The 15,716-nt window shown below is 63.0% G+C and overlaps 1 protein-coding gene across 1 annotated transcript in view; it reads left to right on the top strand.

Annotated features, from left to right (window-relative positions):
- INPP5A (inositol polyphosphate-5-phosphatase A) overlaps positions 1 to 15,716 on the top strand; it is a 184,514-nt gene that overhangs the window by 147,429 nt on the left and 21,369 nt on the right. Inside the window, exons 10-11 of the mRNA XM_007451997.1 lie at positions 14,170 to 14,265; positions 14,338 to 14,412. Coding sequence (XP_007452059.1) covers positions 14,170 to 14,265; positions 14,338 to 14,412 — 171 coding nt within the window. The remainder of the gene's footprint in view (positions 1 to 14,169; positions 14,266 to 14,337; positions 14,413 to 15,716) is intronic.

Below are 15,716 nucleotides of genomic sequence, written 5' to 3'. Positions count from 1 at the left end.
CCCCCCCCCCCCCCCCGCTCATTTTGAGTTTGGCTCAATCAGCAGCCTGGATCCAAGGTCCCATGGGTTCCGCGCCTTCGAGCCACGGGTGCGATGCCTGCCTGTTGAAATCCGCCAGTGCACGTGTGATGCTGTGAGGGGCGCGGGGAGCCCGGCCCAGTGCCCGCAGGCCAGGCGCCCTCACCAGCAGCGCCTCCTCTGGTATTCTAGCCGCGCTGGTTTTCCTGGGATGGGCCCCCGAGCGCAGGTCACTTCTGGCTGGTACTTGGGCCCAGTGAGCCTGCTGTGCTGGAACGGCCTCTCTGCTCGCCCGAGGGCCCCGACTAAGGGCCCTGGACAGACCAGAGCTGATGGACGGGAGCCGCCAGCCGCAGGCGCATTGGGAAGAGGTCCGGGAGGTTTCCAAAGTGGCCTTTTCTTTGCCAGCAGAACAAATGCCACGAAAAGGGCAGCGGCTCTGGACGCGGGCGGAATTGTCACGGGACGTGTGGCGCATGTGGGGCTCCGGTTTCCGTGGGGGGCGCCCAGCTGGGCGCGTGGCCGGCGGTGGGGAGGCTCCTGCAGGGTCGTGGTTTCCTTTTCTTACTGAGTGGGAAGCGGGAGGACACGGCCCTGGGCGTGAGGGAGCGTGAGCGGAGCTGGGCCGACTACGCACGGTCGTGACACGCGTGGCTGCCGCTGATCACGTGACCCCCTCCCCTTCCCCAGACTTCTCTCCCCGGCGCCAGTTCTCCTGACCCTTCACCTTCAGACCTTGGCTCGACCTCAGGGACCCGTCCCATCCCCTAGAGGAAGGACTCCTGCCACACGGTGACCACACAGGTGGCCAGTGCTGGCCGGGGTCATGATGGACCCTGGACTCGGCCAGGGAGGCGCTGCCCGCGGCTGGGCGGCTCCATCCTTCTGTGTTTCCTCCCAGAGTTGGCAGCCTGGCCCCGGTATCATCAGGATGTCGGGACTGGTGGTACAGGACCCACGGCCACACGTCCTTGACCGTGAGTGAGAGGGGGCAGAGCCTGAGCAAGGACACAGGCGCCCACTTCCTGGTCAGGAACAGCCCGAGGTCGTCCCCTGAGCAGCAGAGCTTTGAGGGCCAGACCGCGGAGGAGGGAGAGGGCTCGCCCCCGCGTGCTGAGGGGCTGCCTGGTCTGTGGATCCACAGTGAGACCCCCGATGGACGCATTGTTCCGAAGGCCACCTGGGGGCCCCAAGCATCTCCAAGGACCAACAGCCTGAAGGTTCCAGGCCCAAAGCCTCGATATTTGGTGGACTGCCCAGGTTTTAATAAGTTCCTCTTCCTTCAGGAAAGTACAGGGGATCTTCGTTCTTGAGCGCTTTTCCAACTAATTAACTGACTTAGATAAGGAACTAAGTGAAATGCTGTTTCTTGTAGGCAGTTCTCACAAACAGCTGATTTTTCAGGGAAGTGGAACTATGTGCCCAAGCTTCCCCTCCTGGGCCCCTGCGGACCCCGCCTTGGCCTCCCCGGTCCTTGGCTTCCCTTGGCCTGGCCGCCCCTGGACCTGCCCCCGGCCTTGGTGTCCTGCTGTCCGGGCAGCTGGTGAGCACACCTGGGAAGGTGTAGTGCGCGGAGTGCCTGCCCCTTCCCTGTGTGGGCGGCTTGTGTGTGAGGTCAGGTGCAGAGCAGCAGTTCCGCTGGACGTTACGCATTTGTGTGGCCCCTTCCCCCAGGAGGTCATTTCCTAAACAGTCAATCATCCGTCCGCTCTAGGCTACACATTTCCATGTGCCTTAATTGCAAGCCCTTTGGACTGTGCTGGGGACCCCATGTCAGTGGTCCTGAGAGGTCAGAGGGACCCACAGCAGGGACGGGTCCTGGGCACACGAGGGCACGCGAGGGCTGACCCAGGCGGGCCGCCCACCACAGGGGGGCAGGAAGCAGGGGCCCTCCACCCCGCCCGCCCCGCCCACCCACCCCACCCCGCGCAGGAGAGTGGGTTCCGGTGAGGGGGCGTGGCCAGGACGGTCTCGGGCCCGAGGAGGTCCCAGTGCACCCCAACGGGACGTGGCCGTTTTGAGCAGCAGCTCTTCCCAGCGGGCCTGCTGGTAGGCGTCGGGCTTGGCGGAGCGGGGCGGCTCCAGGAGACCCTCGTCCTCCGGGCACACGGAGTCTCCCTTGCGGAATCGGTGGCTTCACCCAGGGCTCCGTTCAGTCTCCTTGCAGCCTCTTCTGGGAGCCGCCCGGAGTGTGGCAGCGCATCTAAGTGGACCTGAATGCCACCAGGACACCCCCCGCACCCCCAAGCTCTGGGCTTGCCCACGACAGCTCGCTGGACACTGCCCCTGCCCTGCTGCTGCCAGGGAGTGTTTGCTCTGGCTGTGCACCCGCACACGTGAGAAACCCAACTCTCCGCTGTCCGAGGCTGTGAATTTGGCACTTTGAAAGGAGGAAGGAATCAATAGTGTTTAATTGAATTATTTGCTCAATGAATAAACAGATGCGTCTAAGATTCGTGCATTAATTTTTGGAGGGTTTTCTTGTGCACGTGGTTCTTTAAACCATACGGTCCATCTATCCTGTGGATAAATGGCTGTTCAGTTGACGAAAACTTACATCTCTCCACACAGTTTACTGTGTAAGTAAAGCAAACCAATGGGAAATGATTTTTATTCCCAACACGTGGAGTATGATTTTTGGTATAGCGAGTTTTTAGGATTGTTTGGTCAAATGAAGACTTTAGCCCTAGGAATTAAAGACCATCTTCTCACACCTCATCAACACAGTTATCAGCTGTTCACAAAACATCCAGGCTGTGCAGGAAGCTGCCAGACAGTCCCGCGGCTGAGCGCCCTGGCAGAGAAGCAGGGATCCAACAGGGGAATCATAGGCGGATACTGTAGTGCATGACACCCGGACCCCACCCTTGCGCCCGCGTGTCCCCTCCGGGTTGCCACGTCACCTTTGGCCCCAGACGTGTCCCGCTGATCAAGAAAATTATAATGAACTTGGTATGTGCTGAAGTTCCCACGGAAGACACAGCTTGTGCTTGGTGGCACCTTCCTGTGTTGTGTTTCGTGTCCTTGCCTGTGCCAGTGTTCCGGCCGGCGGCTGGGACACTGGTCTCGAGGCAGAAGTCTGAGGTCGGGGGGCTCCCTCCTGCCTCCTCGGCTCCGGTGGCCCAGGCGCCCCTGGGCTGTGGCTGCGTCTGTTCCGGCCTCGCGTGCCTCCTCCCTGCCTCACTGTCCTTGTGGGGACAGTCACTGCACTTGGGCCACGCTGAATCCAGGGTGAGCTCGGCTCGAGAACGTTGACCAGTCACATCTGCCAAGGCCCTGGTTGACAGAACAGTCGTCGTGGGCTGAGGTCTGGGTGGACGTGAACTTGGGGACGCTCTGCAGCCCCCTTCCTGCCAGAGCCCCGTTTCCTCTCCCACCGCTGGAGAGATCGATGCTAACTCAGAAAACATACTTGTAGGCAAAGCTAGATCTAAAAGTTTAACTGAAAGAGACCAAGTTTCTTTTGCTGAAGATAAATTTCAGTAGCATTCATTAAGCTACCTGTTTAGGTCTTGAATTTTAAAACACCATGGAAGCACCTCTTGGAACATCACAGTCTGCTGGCCGGCATGGCTTTTTGAAAGGGTTTCTAACTGTAGAAACAACTTAGAGAAACTCTGTGGACACCAGAGAAAAGGTCTCCAAATTTTCCCAAAAGGTTGTTAGACCGAGTGGATGGCTTCTCGAGGCCTACCAGCCGTCCCAGCTCCCAGAATGTGCAGAGCAGCGTGAGAACAAGGCCGCCCGGGTGTTCCGTGGCTCCGGGACACCTTTTCAGGGGCTTTGCCTGTTACAGGAGAGCCTTGTATGGAGGCGAAGGTGGCCACTTCTTGGGACTTGCACAGCGGCGAGTCAGCGGGGCACGTTTGGGGATGGGCCGCCTGGTGGACAAGGCGTGGCAGGGGCCACAGGGTCCTGCAGGTTCTCAGGCAGTGCTCGGGGGCATCACTGAGGGTGGCAGGCGGCCTCCAGGTGGGCACTGGGGCACCGGGAAGAGGGGGAGGGGCTGGGATGCAGGCAGCTCATCCTCTGCCCCACCCCCGCCAAGGTCTGTGCCCAGGAGGTGCAGCCACCTGCCCTTTCCTTCCAAACAACACGGCCCAGGAAGGAGCACCGGTCAGAGCGAGGCGCACCAGGGCTTGAGCCGGGGCCCAGGCCTCGAGCTGCCCCTTCCCCAGGTGAGTGGCTGCCCACAGCGTTGAACCTCCAGACACCGGCGTTTCGTGCCTACAGACAGGGTCCTGGGGTGGGAGAGGCCATGCTGGCCCCGACCCGTATTCCTGGGGAGGCCGGTGTCCTCAGCTGGTGGGTCACCCCACAGACGGTTTCCAGATTGCCCAAGGTCAGCATAGCACCCAAGGTGACCACGAGCGCGCCAGACAGCACTGCAGTCGTGCGGGTCAGAAGGTCCGAGGAGACGCAGGGATGGGGACGCGGCACCTCCGTCTGCCGGCGTCATCTTGTCGGGAGGTGGCAGGTGACCCCCTTGAAGAGGGCAGTTGAGGTCATCCTTTGTGCCGGCCCAAGGAGAAGCCAGCTTGGCTGGGCTTTGGTGTTGGTTGCTGGTCCCCCACTAGAATGGCAGGTACACCCTCCCCAGCCCTGGGCCCCTGAGATGCCCAGGGACGCCCTTCCTCTGGTGCTCACCCCGCCAAGCTCCTGGAAACTCCCAGAGGGGAGTCAGGTCCTTCCGGAAACACGAGCACCCTGACCAGCAGAGGGAGAGAGAGGCTGCGAATGTTCACCATGGGCTGCGGCGGGCAGGGGCTTCTGGAAGGACAAGTCGGCGAGGGGCTCCAGGGCAAGTTGGAGACCCACCGGTCCTCCGCAGCAAGGGGTCGCGGGCATCTTGCTGGCACCAGCATCGGAAAGAAGTGCTTTGTGCAAAGTGAACGGCTGCCCCTCCCACCCCCGGAATTAGAGCTTCGCGTTTCAGATGCAAATTAATACAAACATGCTTGCAGAGCAGAACTGAAAAGATGATCCTGTGATCAAATTTGGCACCTCTTAAGCCGTAATTAAAACAGACAAATTATAAACACTATGATCATGTGCCATCTAATGGGCTGTGCATCCCGAACTAATTAATAATGCAGCCTCCCACTCAGCTCCGCCGGCGGGATTGCTTAGAGAGTATGTTTCATGCCTTGCGCAGTGGTAACTGGCAGCTGGGCGCTCAGCTGGCCAGTGACAAAGGGTGACAGCAGTGCCAGGCGCTCCCATCTCCGCGTGGCCCAGCTGCACCCACCTGCCGTCCGTCACTGCTGACAGCCGTGGTGATGGATGCGTTTTTGGAGGCTGGCGGCTGTTTTTAAAAACCGGTTGCCGGTTGCTGACAGGTACCGGTTCAGGTGCCAGCGGGGACTGTGAGGACCCTGGCTTCTCGGAGGTAGCAGCCGTCCCTACGCTCACGTTCGCGGGGCAGGGGCGGGGCGGGGGCGGGGGGTGGGTGCCCAGGCAGTGCCCCAACATCCAGGGTCGCAGCACTAACCGCTCCTGCCTTGGAAGAGGACCAGGGACACCGCACAGCCCTCTCCGTGTCACAGTGCGGCCAGGGAGACTCTGCAGGCTGCCCGGTGGCCTGAGCCCCTGCCCCAGACCACGGGCATTTCTGCCACCCAGCCTCCTGCCCTCTGGCTGCACATGCGACCTGGCGAGGGTGGGTTCCCACTCAGCCAGGAGGGGGCATCGCACCTGGTCGTTACCTGTGCCAGCCCTTCGTAAGGCCCCGTGAACCGTCCCCAGCCTGTTTCTACATTTTCTCACTTCTCTGATTCAAGTTATCCTTTGGAACTCAGGGAAGGCCTAGGAGGCTAAAGTTTTTCTGCAAACAGAGGCAGGCAGGGGACAGGGGCAGGGGGTCTGTCCCAGGGAGACAGAAGGAGGTGACAAGGGGTCGTGCTCTCCCCCCTGCCCCTTGTCCCCCACTGCCCGGCAGGTCAGAGCCCTGGCGTGTCTGTGGAAGGCCGGGGACGTTCTCAAGAGGCCAGACCAGGGGCGTGGCAGGTCCCCCGGCCGGATCCCCTGCGGGCAGGGCGACCCCCGAGCGGCAGCCCCGTCCTGCTGGACACGAGCCTAGAAAGAGCCCATGCTGCTTCCTTCTAGAAAAGTCAGTCAAGCTCCCCTGGGTTTCCCAGCCGGCCGCGGGCGGGCGCTCTCGCTCCTCCGTCAGCGGGTAGGGAGCTGGCGGGGCGTCTTGGGGAGATGAAAGGGTCTTTATGGCGGTTGTTGTTCTCGTGAACAGCTGATGATACAGAACAAAAAGGATGAAGGCGCCTCTGACGCTGACACGGCCTCATAGCAGCGCCTCTCACGGACCCCGGCAGCGGCCTGCCGCCCTCCCGCGCCCGCCCACTCCCGCCGGCGCCGTCTGCGCCTTCAGGCCCTTGGAGTCCGTGTGCTCTCGGCCATCGGGGGGGGGGGGGGGGGTTGCCAGGAAAACCTCTGAAAAGCTGCGCTTCTCCAGAAGGGTCTTCCTTGGGGAAATCAGAGTAAATGGAATGGGGGGTGTTCGGGGTCGCTTCCGCCCGATGCAGGACGACCACCCCACGGTGCTTCCCGGTGAAAGCCCGACGCGGCCACCGCCCCTGCTCGGCCTCAGGTCCTCGGCGCGCACCCAGCACGGTCCTTCTCTGTGTCAGGCAGGCCACTGGGACCCTGAAAACCGAGGAAGTTAGCACTCTGATGAGCTCCCCCGAGGGCAGGGTCCCTGCCAGGCCCCTCCTGCGGCCGAGGCAGCAGGGTGCCTGTGTTTCTTCATGGATCTCGCGGGCGCCTGCTCTGGGCCCCACTTGGTGCAGCTGAGAGGCAAGACGCTGCCCAGTGGCCTCGTCTTAACCACACGAGCTCCCCGCCCCCCGACACCCAGGGACAGCCGTCATGGCCTGGCACCTGGCTGCAGACCTCCCCCCCGGCACCTGGCCGCAGACCTCCCCGCTAGAGGCCGCAGACCCCCCTCCTCCTCGGGCCGGCCTGGCCACCACTGGAGGGGCCCTAGAGCTGAGCGCGGGCCAGGCAAACCAGGGTTCTTGCTCTCCAGAAGATATGTGTGTGTGTGTGTGTGTGTGTGTGTGTGTGTGTGTGTGTGTGTGTGTGTGTGTGTGTGTGTGCGCGCGCGCGCGCGCGTGCGTGCGTGCGTGCCGAGGGGCTGTGTGTGCATGTGTGATAGGGAAGGAGGCTGAAGCTTAGGCTGGAGCTCGTTGGACCACATGTCTGTGCACTGGGAGGTGCTGTTCCTGTCGCAGGCTCAGTGGCCCCGGCTGTCCCCCGGGGGATCCCACGGCAGCGTGTACCCTGGGACCTGCTCACCCGGCCGCAGACGGTGTGGGCGGCTCCGAGACGCATTTCTGTCTGTCTGCCCAGTGCCTACTTTTCAGGCCGTGGCACGTGTCTGCCCCGAAGGGGATGGTCAGAGGGTCCGTGAAGACTTTTTCTGAGCACTTTCCTGCGGAGCCATGAGTTACCTGTGACCGAGGCAGGTTCTGAAGCCGCTGACTCCGTGTCCCTTCTTTTCTGCTCCCTGGACGCCTTTAGGACTGGAATGACGTCTGTAGACGCTGGTGACCAAGGACTGGCCCATCCCTGGGACGGATGGTGCTTCTCTCCTGTTCCTGGTGGGTGGGTGGGTGTCCAGGGCACGGGGCTGGCTGGCTGATTCTCCGTACCCACCTCACAGTGACCCAACGTTGGACCCAGACCTCCCACACGCTGACTTGTGAGTGAGGTGCCAGAGGCAGCCTTTAACCCCTCGATTCCAAGAGGTGGAGCTGGGCAGCCCGGGTCGGGACCACGGCACTGTGGGTCCTGGAGACCCCGTTCTCCTTCCAGAGCTGAGGCAGGTGTGGGGTTAAGGGGATACAGCACAGCAGGAGGCAGACCCGGGTTAACGTCCAGTGTCACGGGGAGAGTCATCGCAGAAAAGGTCACGTTTATCCTCTAGAGTGGGGTCTGTCTTCCAGTCATTTGAAAAAACTCTAAACGTAAAAGGTAATGATTTTCCATTAACTTGTTCTAAAGAAAACCTGTGTAAAGGGCTCAGGTCTTTCTTTGCACGCCGTCGTTTAGAAATCCTTCTCTTTCTCTCTGTGGTCTGTGCTGCAGGAGGATGCAGACGGAACGTTTATTTGTGCGCCTGTTTATTTTTAGACATTTTTATGGCTAGAATTTAACCAAAAGTAACAGGATGACGAGAACAGCCATGGGACGGGGTGAGCTTCTCCCTGACGCCCTTGGTTGGCTGGTTTTCAGTGACGGGCGTGCGAGCCGAGGCCCGGTTTCTCTGACGTCTCCGTGATGTTGGGGGGACCCCGAGGACTCAGGGCCCTGCAGCCCGGCTGGGGCGGGAGCTCCACGCCGAGCTCCTCGCGAGCAAGTTGCTGGCCTCAGCCTGGTTCCTGCTGGACGCACAGCACAGAGATGGCGAGGGTGTCCAAGTGCCTGGGGAGGAGGTGGCCGCCCCCACAGGAAGGACAAGCTGCTTGTGGCTGCGGCTTTGCTGGAACCAGGAGCTCACCCTGTTCCAGCTCCCCGACGGCTTCCGCTCCCAGAGCGCAGACCCCTCTGCGCAGAGGAGCAGGAGCTGAGTGCACAGGCCGGCGGGAAGCCGGGCTCAAGGCCGGCCGTGCGTGGCTGCAGGTGGGCGGGGCGTCTCCGGCCCCTGCTCCTGGGAGGTGCCGGCACCGGGGCTGCAGACACAGCTGATGAGGCACCTGCTTCTGCTTCCAGCAGGCGGACCCGGAGCCAAGCCCCACGGGAGTGGCCAGAGTGCGGGGCCACCGCCCGTCCCCGGGCCGTGGAGAGTGGAGGCCGGGCTCCCCACGGCGCCCCACCCCCGTCGGAGGTCTGGGCCTTTCTGGCCTCACGCCCTGCTTCTGAAACACAGCTCAGAGCAGCCAGCCACCCCCTCACGCAGGGCCTCCAGAGGAGGGTCACTGTCCTTTTGACGTTGCGCAGGAGACGAGGCCACGGATGTCGGTGGCTGAGGGTCCTCGAGGGGCCGGGCGGGGCCAGGGCTCCCCCACGTCTCCCCTGAGATGCCAGAGGCCAGGCCGGCGGCCCTGCTGAGCATCCTCACCAAGGGGCGCGCCACGTCCGGGCTGTGTTGAAAGCCCTTGAGGACGTGTTTCTTTTACGTGCTTTTCCTTTCAGCTTCTCGGGGGTCGGTCGTACGCGCACGTTTGTGGCTGAAGAGAGAACCGGCGGCCACGGCCGGTCGGCCTCTTTGTGCCCCGGCTTTGTTTCCGATTTCACGCTATCAGAGGGTCTGCGTGTTTTCCTGCGTGAAGTTGTCAGGGGATGAAAGCTCCGAAGCGGGGTCGTACGCCAAGGGCCAGGCGTGGAGCCCACCCGCCAGCCTCCCGCCCTCCCCCCGGCCCCTCCGCACAGTAACGGTGTCGAGCAGGCCGGCCCGGCCCTTCGCTTCCGTCCAGACTGGCTCATTCGTCTCCCGTGGGGCCAGCAGGGGCCTCGTCCAAGGCTAAAACAGGGCGGCCAGCTCACCCTCCCCAGCGGTGACCCACTGCCCAGGCGCGGACGGCCGAGCTGGGTCCCTGACGTGGTCAGGGGAGGGGGAGGTGAGGACGCTACCAGCCCCTGTGTTTTCGGGAGCATGTGGCTCAGTGACGGGGCAGGTGGAGTTCCCACCCCGTCCTCAATCGGGAAGGAGCCCAGCGGCGCAGATGCTGTGTCCAGTCTGGTGGGACGCAGTGCGCAGCGGGCCTCGCATTGGAGGCTGCTGGCTGTCCTTCCAGAGGGCCGCGTCCAAACAGAGACGCTGGAAGCCAGGCCCCGGGCGGTGGGATGCCACCACGGGGACTGGGTGACCCTGCGGGGCTGGGGGGGCTGCATAACTTCAGGAAGCCGCTCTTTTGGTTATTTTTCATTTTAAGGCTGTTGTATTTTCCACTTGATGGAAAAAAAGGTTAACCCAGCCCCCAAGGTCTGAGCGGGGGACGGAGGACCCCGTGTAGGTGCCGGCTCACCACCCATGCCCTTGACTGGAAGTGGCCTTGTCACCGGCAGGTGGGTGCCGCCGAGAGGATGCTGGACCTCCAGGGGGTTGGACGCCCTTGGTCCCGCTGGTCGCTGTTTCTGGGGGCCCGTTCCGTGGTGTGAGCTTCTCCTGGGGGCCCAGGCAGAAATGGGGGCTCCGCGTTCCGTCCTGCAGGGGGTCTGCATCTGAATAAAAAGGAGTGCTGTCCTCTTACTCAGAATGAGCTAGAACATTTCCAGTATCTGCTGGTAGTGTCTAAATTTGGGTGCCAGAGTGGCTTGGTGGTTCGTTTTTATTTTGTTTAAACCTCCCTGCTCCCCACGTGGAGGGGAGACGCATGGGGGCAGCCACCGCCTGTACCTGAGACGGCCACAGTCATCTGGCCACACCGGTTTTCCTCGCTGCCTGAAATCAGGATTAAACCTGCCCCACCCTCTGTGCAGCCCCATGAGTGACGGCACGCCAGACAGTGACCCCGCTCACCGCTTCTGAGCTCAGGCCCTGACTAGCCCCCTTCCCCGGGTGCAGGTGTGTGTGGGGAACCAGAGCAGCAGGGGGCAGGAGGCCACGGGGATGAACTGCACGCACGTCCCCTGCCACCCGCCACGTTCCGCAGCTTGGACTCCTGGTCACCTGTCTATGCCCAGCCGTCCCGGGGACCCAGGCACTCCTCGGAGCCTCCTGGAAGCCAGGGCGTGAGGCCCGTCGCTGAGAACGGGGGGTGCCCATGGCTCTCGGGGACCTGGGGGCTGGCTGCCGGAAGGGAGTCCGTGCCTCCACCGACACCCAGTCTGTGTCAGACTCATAAACAGCCGCCAGGATAACTCGGGAGCGAGGTGTCGCTGGGGCAGGAGGCGTCCCCCTGAGCCCGGCCCCTCGTCTGCAGGCCCGAGCGTGCTGCGGGGCACGAGGGGAGGGCGCCGCGTTCCAGGCCGGCAGGGAGCACCCTGGGGGGCGAGCCCCAGCGCCTGCTGACCCCTCCCCGCGCCTGCGCCCTCCGCGGGGTCTAGAGCCCGCGGGGCAGGGCCCACGCTCGGGCTGTGGGCCGGGGGGCTTCTTCGTGGTCCCTCAGAGACCCCTGCACGCTCACATGTCGGGACTCCCGACTCCGGTGGAGAGAGACCCAGACGCGGTCCCCAGGCCACACCGGGCTTTGCAGACAGAAGCAAGACCAGCTGTTCGTGTTCATTCAAAATATGCTTCCAATACCTGCGTCACTTTCTGTGTTTTCTCAGGTGGAGGAAAAAGGCAGAATGGAAGTGTGTTCTGATTCTCTTCTTGCCTCTGAGGAGAGAGCAAACCCTCTGGGCCGCTGGGCAGGCCTGTGACGATGGGGCACGCCCCGAATTTCCGTCCTGGCCACCTGGGAGCTCCTGTGAGACAGGCTGCGTCCCCCCAGCTCTCCACACCGTGTGGCCCGCCGGCAGCTCCCTGCCTGACCCCAGCCCCCTCAGGCCCTGTCTCCACCTCTCACGCTGCCACCCTGGCCTTTGCCCCTCCAGGGCCCTCCACCTGGAACCCGGCTCCATTAGCTCCGTTACACGGTCACCGTCTCTCTAGTTACCCCGACACCCAGCCCCAGGCGTGCCCCCCTGTATACGCTGCACATCCTGGACGCCGACCACAGGTGCCCACCGGCCCGGCCTACACTGGGTCCTTTGGAAACTTGGGGTGCATGTCAGCTGGGGCTCCTGGGGGATCCCCTTCCTCCGGGCCCAGCGTGCTGGGTCCAGACAGAAGCCGGGTCTCTGGAACCACAATAACTGGGTCCGAAGCCTTGGCGAGCCATCGGTAAACGCAAACTGAGATGCTTTTTTTAAATACCTACTACCCCTGGAAGTGGATGCACAGAAGAGAGCCTTGTGGCTTTTATTTACCATTTAGAAGCTTAGCAATTACAGTGAGAAAACGACCGGTGTGCCTCTGACCTCCACAGGTGGAAACTTACCACCCAGACTTTGCAGAAGGCGTGTCGTGACCCAGACTCTGAAACCCGCCGTATCCCCCAGGTCAGGCTTCTCAGACTCGGAATGTTCCTGACCAGCTCCTGGCTGATCCCAGGGCCTGTCCTCGGGTACGGGGCTGGCAGAGAGCAGAGTGGGTTCTGTAAGGCCGCATTCATGGGCTTGCCTGTGGGGACCCCAGGGGCTCTGCCTGCATAGAATTTGGACCCTGGTGGGGAGCGTTTGTGACGGCGGGATGAGGGCAATGGGGCGGGCAGCTCTGGGAGGAGGAGCGGGGCCAGCTGCACAGGTGCCCTGAGCCCCGGGGCTTTGCGCGGATTCAGTGGCCGTAAGACTGTGGGACTCGCAGAAAACGCTGCACACTGCGCTTCTGGGCTGACACCGGCGCCGGGTCCTGCGGGCACCACCCCAGCAGCCTGTGCCCCTAAATTCCAAGTGAAAAACCAGGGGCTCCGGGTGCCAGCAGGACAGTGCTGGGCCGCCTCTCCTTTGCCCTTCCTGCCACTGCTGATGGTGAAATAAATCTTACACGGCTCGTTAAGAATAACATTTGGGAAATTTTTTTCTCCTTTCAAAAGAGGAAAACGCCTTCCTGTAAGTAGGCGAGCCGGAAAGGCCCTGGCCCAGGGGTTTCTGCATGAGTGGTCACGACTGCGGATTGAAAGGCCCGCCCGGGAGGAGGCCTGGCGGGTGTGGGAGAGAGGCCCGAGGCTCGCGGAGGCCCCTCCAAGGGCGGGGCTGGTCAGATGTTTATCCTTTGCGAGGCCGTCTGAAGTGGCGAGATAAAGCAATTTTTTAAAACAGTTTTCAGCAGATGTGCCTTTGGGAGAAGACCATGAATTTCCTGAATCACGTCAGAGAGGCTACAATGCCGTCTGCCTGCCGAGCCCTCCCCATTCACTGTGCTTAAGCCACTTAAGCGCATTAGCATCTGGATGGGGTGACCTCCTCGCCGGGGGCTGGGCAGGGTGGCCGCGCTGGGCCGGATGGTCCAGGCGCTTGTTCTAATCCGACCGTTTGAAGGCGGCCAGACTGATTTGTGACACATGAGTCCAGAAGCCACTGTGAGGGGCTTGACCTGAGTAGCTGTCTGTGCTCTGAATGTCAATGCCTGTCCTGGAGCGCGCGGCCCAAGGGGGATCGGCTTCCGGCTCCCGGGCTGCCCGGGGCCCTCGGGCCTGTTGTGGGAGGATCTCCCCCAACGCTGGCTGCTTCGAGCCTCTGAGCCCCGCGGCCTCTGAGCCCAGCGCCTCCGCCGTGAAGTGACCTCACGAGGGCTCCTTAGACAAAGAGGTGTTTTTTTGTTTTTAAGTCAGCATTAGTCCAGTTGCGGTGGTCTTTCCTTCTTTCTTTCTTGAATAAAGATCACCTAGTGCTTTTTCAAAAACAGCTCTATCGAGGTATAACTTGCTCACAAACTGAAATTCAGCTGTGACCTTCTCACCCCACCTGGTCCCTGCGGCCCCTGCTCTGTCCTTTCTGGACTCCGCGTGGATGGACTTTCCCGAAGGGAGGCGTGCGGGGCCCTGGTCTCCGCGCGTCCTCGCCGCCACTTGCTGTGCACCTGGGGTGTCTCTCAGCCCGTTTGGAGCTGCACTTCGTCTCTGAGGTGTTGGTGTGGTCAGCGTGGCCCTGCGGTGCCCCTAACTGCACCAGGCCTCGCGGCCCCTGCGCCAGCCTCCAGCCTCGTCCTGACTGGGGAGCGACCCTGTTTAACCCCCACCCTGCTGCCTTTCCGCGCCCCACACCCAGGTTGGGACAGGAGGGATTTTCTAAAGGAGCCTGGATTTAATAGAGTTTTCAGCCTATCTGCAGTCAGCCTGTCACCCGTGCCCTTCCGTCTGCCCCGCCGCAGCTGGTGGGCGTCCCTGCCCAGGGCCCCCCGGCGTGGCCTCTGTGTCCCCCGTGCTGCCCCCGGGGCCTGTGTGGCTGCCCTTCACCGTCCCTCCCCCTGTGGCTGTGGAGGACCGCCCGTCAGACTGTTCCCCGCGGAGCCTCCACAGGCCCCCTGGGTCCCTGGTCCTCGGGGCAGCCTGGGGCGGCGGGCAGAGGGCCGGGTGTGCGGCCCCGCCGTGTCTGGAGCCGCGGGTCCCTTCACGGGAGGTGTGAGCCCCTGAGCCGAGGTCGGGGCGCGGTGCCGGCGGGCAGCGGGCTGGCACATCACCGGGGACTCAGCTCCTTCCGTGTCGTTCCCAGACTCTCTGCACAAAGGCCACGATGCAGACCGTCCGGGCCGCCGACACCAACGAAGTCGTGAAGCTGATATTCCGAGAGTCGGACAACGACCGGACGGTGAGCACCCGTAGGTGCGGTGGGCGCCGTGCCCTGCGGCCCCGCCTGCGCTGACGGCCCTTCCCTTGGCAGGTGATGCTGCAGCTCGAGAAGAAAGTCTTTGACTACGTCAACCAGGAGGTTTTCCGGGACGACAACGGCGCCGCGGTGAGAGCTCCGGCACCCGACGCGTGGCCGGGCCCGGCGGCTGCTGTGGGCTGGCGCTGGCCCCCGGCCCCTCCCAACGCCCCCGCTTTCCCAGGACCACGCTTCCCGGTGCCGTCACAGCCTGTGGGTCGGCTCCGGAACCCTCACCCTCCCGTCACTTCTCCACTGGGCCCTTCCTGGGGGGGGCGTCCTGCCGCCGGCTGGGCTGCGGCCACCCGCCTCGCGGCCTGTGCCGGCCAGCGCGGCCCTCAGCACTGGGGCCCTTCCTCCCTGGTGAGAGGCAGAGGGCCAGGAGCTTTGGGTGCGGAACCCCTGGTTCAGGGCCGGCCCACAGAGGCCTGGGCTTCCTTTGGAAAGAAGAGAACCACCGTGCAAATTTGCGGGGGCATCTGTGTGGCCGCGAATGCACGTGTGTGCGTGTGTGCGTGTGCAGAGGGAAGTATTGATATGTGTGAATGGACGCCTGCAGTTCAGACCAGCCGGCGAGCACGGTCCCTGCAGCGGGATAGCCTAGGGGGCCCTGCACCTGCGGTGCCCTTTGCCTCTTGTGCGTCAGTTGGGCCTGCTTTTGACGCATCGGCGCCTGAGGGCGGTCGGGACACCTGTGGGAGCCTCACCGCACGCCCAGCTGTGCACCTGTGCCTCCCCCCTCCCGCCTCCTGGGGGCCTTTCTGCTCTTCCCACCCTGGTAAGGGGCTGTCTGTACCAATGTCCCCATTTTCAGTTCCCGGTCCACCCCACCTCGCCTGCTTGCCACCAAGACCATTGTCACCCCTCAGGGACGTCTTTATCTCAAAGGCCAGGGATGGCGCTTGGACTTCAGGGCCTGCCTCCGAAGCGTCCCCCCCCAGGACCACACCCCTCATGGGTCAGCTCCCTGGTCCCCCTCTGCCCCCAGCTCAGCTCTTGTGCTCTGGGCGCCCCTGAGTGGCCTGGTCACCCGTTGGGTCTTGAGTTTCCAGCTCCGGACAATGCCTCTGTCTCGCGTCTGCCTCAGGCCCCTCCGAGCACTCGCACCGACCCGGCTGGGGGCTCCGTGCCTCCGTGTGGGAGGGCCCCTAGCTCTCGTGCCGGGCGCTCAGAAGAGGGCTCACGTCTAAGTGGAGAGGGGCTCTCCAGATGTCCGGCAGACTCTGCCAGCCCGTGAACCCGCCCTACCTTCCTGTCCTCCCCAGAAGCCCTCGTCCCCCGCCGGGCCTCCCTCGCCTTGCACGTCCGGCGGCTCCTGGGCCTGGACTCGCCACACGTCTGAGTCTGCCGGCCCTGGCCGTCGCCCCCCCCCCACCTGCCTCCTTCCCGACCCC

This window comes from Lipotes vexillifer, unplaced genomic scaffold (genome assembly GCF_000442215.2).
Source record: "Lipotes vexillifer unplaced genomic scaffold, Lipotes_vexillifer_v1.1 scaffold1117, whole genome shotgun sequence".
In the NCBI taxonomy this organism is placed as follows: Eukaryota; Metazoa; Chordata; class Mammalia; order Artiodactyla; family Lipotidae; genus Lipotes; species Lipotes vexillifer.
This window is presented reverse-complemented; position numbering and strand designations above follow the sequence as displayed.